Genomic DNA, 7,525 nt, shown 5'->3' with positions numbered 1-7,525 from the left:
TCGTACCCTATTCCGGCAATGAATACAGGTAGGGGTATTACAGTCAATATAAAAGGAAATTAATAAAATTACAACAGTTAAGAAATAATTTATATCTAGTAAATTAGTATTCAGAATCCATTTTATGCATGTATGAATGCCTATAAATAGTATCCTTGAAGAGATGATGAAACACGACAACAAAAATTATAAATCAAATCAATTGTCGGTTTAGGGGTTTTTAACCTTATTGTTCTATTTTAAAAAATTCCTTTTTTTAAATTTATATATTTTAAAATTTATTTTACAAAATTTATTTTAACTTTATTTATTCTCTAATTTTTTACAATAAATTATGGAAGAGAATTATCTACTAGAATGAATTTGATAAGAGAATGATCAAATAACAGGATAAAGCTAAAATATACATAACACTATAGAATGAGCAGCTTAAAATTAATGAAAAAATATTGAAGAGCTTGAAACGAACTAAAACATGAAGAAGATTTATTAGCAAGATTTCATTAATTCAACCAATTGATGAGTTATACAATATACAATATTTTATATAGTATCAAGCTATATTATTTTATATTATTTGTGAAAATATACAAATTTTAAAAAAATAAAAATAAAAATAAAAATATTATAATTAATAATTCACATGAACATTAAATTGGTTAAATTTTTTTTAATAATCTCATAATACGTTTTGATCATATCTGTTATTTTTTATACAATATTTAGAATTACCCACAGTCCCTCCTTAACTTATAAATAAGAGGATAATAAGTTTTAACAGATTCGAACCTACGTCCTTCTGCATTAATAACAATACCCATATAAATTGAACAAAAATTCAATCTACTTGATTAAATTTTTTAATTCACATAAATGTATACTTTTAATTCCGGTATAACAACATCATTCTACAATATCCCTTGAAAATGAACACCTTTAACAATAATTATTTTTGTTCTAAATATTTAAATTTTATACGACAAGGTGAAGGGGGTTACAAGCTTTTATCCCCAGGCAGTTAGAACTTAGATTTAGAATAATTAATAATCACATCAAAAATTAAAATATTAAGACAAAAGTAGTTAGAAACAGTTACAGAAAGAACAAATAAAAGGTAGTTACACTAAGATCCACTGTTTAGGACCACTTCATAGGTTGAATAAGATACATGGAAACATGCTCTAACAAAACTCCTTTTTTTTTCTGTATATTTTTTCAATTTAATTTCTATATATTCTTTTATTTTCATGTAAATTTTATTGTTTATGTTTAAATTTCGTTTAGATTCATAGTTGATTTTTTCAACAATATTGTTTCTAAGGCACACTCACATCACATACGCACAACATCTAAAGAGAATTGTCCAAATAAAAATCTATCATTTGCTACTCAAAGTTTCGAATCAAGATAGATAGATTCTATCGAGTGAACAATCTTAAACCTATAAACCAAGCTCTATTGAAGAGCTATGAAGAATCAAAAACTAATAAAAATGTAAAATAATTATTTTGATATTTCATAAAGGTCGGACTACAATAAAGAGAAAAAAGATTCTATTTAAAGAACATGAGAGAGGATAATTACCATAACAAATTGTACAAATAGTTCATTTGTTATAACCACCTGACTAACGTGTCATGCAAATCTTGATGATAAAATCCAACTCATTTAATAGTCTGGCCAGTATGAACATTCATTTTGATTAATATGGTCAATCATGAGAGTTCTAATACATACGATTTTAGATTAAAGTAGATATAAACAAAGTTCACATATGATGGACTAAAACTCAGAATCAATTTAAAAGATAACTCATACATGAGTTTTTGTTTACCGACAACGAAATTTGAACATTACAATTTTGTCCAAAAATTCATTAACTTTAAATTTAATTATTCCACATGCTTTAAAATTAATTTATATTTAAATTTAATTATAAAATTTTCATTACTACACGTGCGTAATATTCATGAAAAAGAAATTTCGAGTGATTCAGATCCCTAAATTAATACTATTTTAGATGATTGGCGTTGGATTATTTGTATGAGTTGTATAAATTAAAGCTTCATTTTCAAGCCTCTTCTTCGTCAACAACATGATGAATCCACCTCTTATTAAATTTATCTTTTAATTTGCAACCATAATTAGTTTGTCTTTTTTTAATTCTTCAATTCATGCATTTGGCTTGCAAAAACGTTAAAAAAAACAAATAAACGAATAAAATATGAAAATAGAAACATCCCTGCTGAGTTTCTTTCAGAAAAACTTTTATTTCTTAACAAAATACCTTACAAAAATAGATTAGAGAAAATTAATCAAAATCTCAATAAATCATAATAAATAGTAAACTAAACAAATAATTTATAAATATTACTAAGAAAATACCTTTAAAATAAATTATTTTAATGCTGTCTTGAAAACCCTAAAACAAAAATCTCTTCCTTAATCCCCTTTATTTCTTAAAAAAACAAACAAACAAAACCCTCTGTTTTTCTTTTTTTATTTTACCACCCAAAACCCTAACAACATTTCATTTCCTATTTTTTTTTTTTTTGGTGAATTACAGTAACAAGGCAAAGGTCGAACAACAAACGTGACTAGCACGACTTGAACATAGGCCACACCTGAGGCGATGAACACCTTTGACCATCAAGCCATCACATGGAGTTCATTATTTCTTTTTCAAATAGTGGGTTTTTTTCCTTCTGCTTTCCCTTCTCTTTCTACTCTCTGCCTTAAACTATATGTTTTTTTTTCCTTTCTACTTTCCTTTTCTTCTACCTTCTCTAGTAATCTCTTTTTCTTTCATTTTACCTTCCTTCTTCTCTTCTCTATTCTACTTTCTTTTCTTTCTTTTTTTTTTCACTCAATTTTTTCTCTTCTTCCCGACAGGGGACCATGGTTATAAGGTCCCCCAACACATTTTTTTTTAGATATGTTAAGTTCCATGTCCCCCAACCCTCAAATTTCTGTTTTATATGTTAAGTTCTATTTCCCCTTTTTTGAGATGTTGCTAGCCATGGCAGTGTGACAGTGGTGCCGCCTATCAAATAGGCTTTACCATTCTGACCCTTTTTGGTATATCTATCAGAATTTTGACCTACAACCCCTATACTAAACCTATATTTTTAAATAAAATCAATATAATATTTTTTTTACAATGAATGTTGTTTGTGTCAGAACTGTCGAGGTGATGCCGCCTCTGCACCACCCTCCACCACCCCAACAATATCATTTTTGTAATTAATCCAGCTGATATTCATTTTCGAAATTTTTAATTTTTTTATATTATATATGTGAAAAGGCCTTGGAAACCCAGAGCTTTTACTTGATCCAGGATGTGTGATGTATACACCATTCCGAGGTGACTGTTTATTTAAAAGTGTTTGGTAAAACTTAGTTAATAGTTGAAAGTTAATATGTGTAAAATGACAAATAAAAGTGGGTCAGATTTTATTGTCAAGTATTTTTTTTGTTTATAATATTTTAGTCTTTATTGGATGAAATTATTGAAATAAAACACTATTTCAGGGACAAAAAAAGTCGAATTACAAGTACAAAAAAAGATTGAATTATAAGGGGAAAAATTCAACTTACAAGGGGAAAAAAAGAATTTGACTTACAGGGTGGGAAAAAAACGAACTACTGAGACAAAAAAAATTAGAATTATAGGGACCGAAATTTCAAATTATAGGGAAAAAAGAAAAAAATAGATGGAAAAAAAAGACTAACAAGGAGGAAAAAATCAATTTACAGGGGCAAAAAAAATTGACAAATAAAGGTTAAAAAGTGTACAATAATTTAAAAACATAGAAAGAACTAACCTTAATGGATGAAATGATCTTGCAAATGAATCTCCATAGTTGATTTTTGTAGATTCACGGTGGAGTTTTTTTTTTTTGAGATTTACTTTGGACTTGGGGGGTGAAAGTGAAAATGGAAGAATGGAGGCTACTGATATCTTTGCACCCCTATCAGACTTGAGAACATATAACAAAAAGAATAATTTTTTAACAAGCATAGTCAGATATGTCATTCCATATATCTCATTTCTAATTAGCTCTGAAAAAAGTTGTTTATCCTTACATTTTCTGTTTAGAGGTTTGACTACTCATTTATGGCCAAATCAACTAAAAAGGTTTAAAACGCTGGTTACCAAACACCTCATAGTGTAAGCAAAATAAACACAAGTTATTTAAGAGGGATGTAAACAGTATTAAATCTCAAATTTTGGTTAATTGCAAACAAGTCCAGTTCTTTCTTTTCTCAAATTCTAAAAAAAAAAAAACCCTTTTGTTAATGCAAATCTAAGATCTGTTTAAAGTAATAATTAAAAAGATAAGAGGTTAACAAAAATTGCATAATTAAAATAATAAAAAAGATTACTAATAAAGAAGTTCTGCATACACGAATCTTTCAAGAGCTGAGATATAAATATGAAATCAAATGCTTCAACTATTATCGTCTGCCTTATCTAATCTTTCTTTGTCTTTTAAAAGTTCTGTTCCAATAGGTATAGAAACCAATAAAATTTGAGAATTTTTCGGCTTTTGTCATCGAAACAAGAATAAAAGGGAAACTTTTCCCTTATTTTTTCTCGTTTTCTCGGACTTCACTTTGTTTTTCTTCTTCAGTTGGCGTGAAATTTGGGTTTGTTAAAAGAAAAGAAACTTGTTTTGGTAGGTTTTGCGTAACTGGTTTTTGGATTTAACTTGAAGAATTAAACGTTGAATGGTCGTAGCGTTTTCCAAAAAGAAAAAACAAAACCATTTCCTTATTTTTTTTTTATCAAAACTAGAGAAAGCTTCAATATTCAACAAAAAATTTTCCAACTACCAACAAAGACTAGGTTGAATCCAGATTTGTATTTATTTCAATTTTTTTTAATTTAGTTTTCTTTCTCTCCATTTTCTGTTTCCTTAAATTTAGCATATTCAAGCATTTTTTTTCATTTATTTAACGGAATCGCGATAATCTCTCTCTTCCTCTATCCCCCATTGTTCTTTTCTTTTGTCTTCTTCAACTTGCCTTCTGTTTTCCCTTGTTTTTTGAGTTAGAGAGAAACCCCTTAATCTCTCTCTCTCCGAAATCATGATTTTCGACTCTGGGTCAACGCAATCGAACCTCGATTGTTTCCTCCATTGCACCACGCCTACTATCAAATCTCATTTCCTCTGCAAGGTCTGCAAATCCCCCTCTCTTTGTTTCTCTCTGTTTCGGTTCCATTTTTTAATGTTTTTTCAAAATGTTCTTGCAGAGCGAGATTAGGAACCTTAATCGTTTATGGCACCCTTGGGAAAGAGAAAAAGTTGAATATTTCACGTTGGGTGATCTTTGGAATTGTTACGACGAGTGGAGTGCGTACGGTGCCGGGGTTCCCGTCGGTTTGAACAGCAACGAAACCTTGGTTCAATACTATGTCCCTTACCTCTCTGCAATCCAAATATTCACCAGCAGTAGGTAATAGAAACTGTTGTTTAATTTAAAAACTCATTAGTTTCTGGAAGGCACATTCGGTAACATTTTTTGGGGGGCTTTAAAACAGAGAAGAAACGGAATCAGGCGATGGCGAGAGGGATTCTATTAGTGATTCTTATAGTGATGAAAGCGAGTTATGGAGATGGGACGGTTGTTCATCGGAGGAAGGTGGCTCCGATCAAGACAGCCTTTGGCATGTCAATAATAGATTGGGTTACCTTTATTTTCAATATTTCGAAAGAACTACACCTTATGGAAGGGTTCCACTCATGGATAAGGTATCATTCATGAACTATAGTAAGTGACCTATTGATTTTAGGTTTTAGGCTACAATTTATAGCTTCATGTCCCTTTTCAGATTAATGGATTATCAAGAAGATACCCTGGTTTGATCTCATTGAGGAGTGTAGATCTTTCTCCAGCTAGTTGGATGGCGGTTGCCTGGTAGGTGACATCTGTTCACAGCATTAGAAAAAGATAATACCTTCGTGTTTATGATTATTCGAATAAGAATTAATATTGATGTGAATAATTACAGGTACCCAATTTATCATATTCCAATGGGAAGGACCATAAAAGACTTGTCTACATGCTTCCTTACTTACCACACTTTATCATCTTCTTTCCAAGGTGATGCCTTCAGCTTTTGTTTAAATTTAGAACTTTTTTTCCCTTTTCTTTTTGCTGATGTTTATCGTGTATCTGTAGATATGAATCCTGAAGATAACATTGAAAATCCTAAAAAGAAACGAAACGAAGGGGACGATATATCACTTTTGCCATTTGGTTTAGCCACTTACAAGATGCAAGGCGACGTGTGGGTGTCAGGCAGTTGCGGCCAAGACCTAGAGCGACTAATGTCGCTTTTGAGTGTGGCTGATTCATGGCTCAAGCAGCTAGGGGTCGAACACCATGACTTCAATTATTTCACCGGAATTCGACGTGGCTAAAACATAAATTTACTTTACAAGTAAATTTTCTTTGTGAAACCAATCCCATGGATTAAAGTGACTGACCACTAATTACCAAAAAAAATACAAAAACAAAAAAAAACAGAGAAAAAACCAAAAAAAAAAGAAGAGAGAGAAACCTAAGTATGGGTTTTATTCTGGTTTTGTGCTTTGTGAAGTAATAGGGGGACCTTTAAACCTCATGAGCATTTGTGGTTGGCACTTAATATCGAGAACCCTTTTCGAAATGGTCCAATCTGAGGCCAACCATTACAAGATTACAGCAAGTGGAGCTCTTTTTAAGCCTGTTTTCGGGCTTATTGTTGTAAACAAATGGGTTAGTGAGGCTCTTTGGGAACCTGTTTTTGGATTCTTTTTCACCATTATAGAGCCAATGAGAGATTTGGAAAAAATTGATGATAGCCTCCACAGTTTGACAATATTTTCTTTATCCCTATAGCAAAAATACTTAATCACTCATTTCTTAATCTTGATTTCATACTCTTTGGAGTCCTTTGTGTGATGCTAACATATGCATATGCAGTGACCAACTTATATCACAATCATGGGTGATTATATTATATTTTTAAGTTAAATTTAAATTAGGTTACAATTTTTAGATTACTTGACTTTGATAGGGTTAAACTATAATATATTGCAAACAAATTGTCTCGTATATGAATCCAAGTTATTAATCAAGAAGTAAGTTCTTTTATTTATGTTTTCTTTGTCCACAAGACTTAAACTTGAGATCTTATGTAAGGAATATCAAATTCTTTACTGTTCAATCCAACATGTATTGATGTCTCGAGTTTTTCTTTAACACCTAGATATCGACTTGATTAATTAGAGTAATTGATCAACTTTATATTCAAATCGTCTCATCCAATTTTGCTTAGTTTTCAAAGTCGAATAGAACCGGTTGGTTGAACCGTAAATCGGTTCGAAATAAGGGGTTGGACCGATTGAAATGAGTTAAAAACTTGTAAAGTCGGTGGTTGAACAAGTTTTCGTTATTTTTTAATATTTTTTTTTATTTTTTTGACTTTTTAAATAATTTATTCAATTAAACTAGACAAACTGGATAGACAGAAAAC

General features: G+C 30.4%; 1 protein-coding gene across 1 annotated transcript; it reads left to right on the top strand.

Moving 5' to 3' along the window:
- The first annotated feature begins 4,423 nt into the window (after positions 1 to 4,423).
- LOC121228221 (uncharacterized) lies at positions 4,424 to 6,916 on the top strand. Its single transcript, XM_041111533.1, has 6 exons — positions 4,424 to 5,181; positions 5,258 to 5,460; positions 5,546 to 5,756; positions 5,837 to 5,922; positions 6,017 to 6,108; positions 6,187 to 6,916. The coding sequence occupies exons 1-6, from the start codon at positions 5,092 to 5,094 to the stop codon at positions 6,426 to 6,428; spliced, it is 924 nt and encodes a 307-aa protein (XP_040967467.1). The 5' UTR covers positions 4,424 to 5,091; the 3' UTR covers positions 6,429 to 6,916.
- Positions 6,917 to 7,525: the final 609 nt, after the last annotated feature.

The sequence above is a fragment of the Gossypium hirsutum genome, chromosome A04 (assembly GCF_007990345.1).
Source record: "Gossypium hirsutum isolate 1008001.06 chromosome A04, Gossypium_hirsutum_v2.1, whole genome shotgun sequence".
NCBI classification, from domain to species: domain Eukaryota; kingdom Viridiplantae; phylum Streptophyta; class Magnoliopsida; order Malvales; family Malvaceae; genus Gossypium; species Gossypium hirsutum.
This window is presented reverse-complemented; position numbering and strand designations above follow the sequence as displayed.

Coding starts and splice junctions, on each gene's coding strand:
- LOC121228221 (XM_041111533.1), top strand. CDS start 5,092: ATGATTTTCGACTCTGGGTCAACGCAATCGAACCTCGATTGTTTCCTC. Junction 5,182..5,257: donor AATCTCATTTCCTCTGCAAG/GTCTGCAAATCC, acceptor ATGTTCTTGCAG/AGCGAGATTAGGAACCTTAA. Junction 5,923..6,016: donor AGTTGGATGGCGGTTGCCTG/GTAGGTGACATC, acceptor GAATAATTACAG/GTACCCAATTTATCATATTC.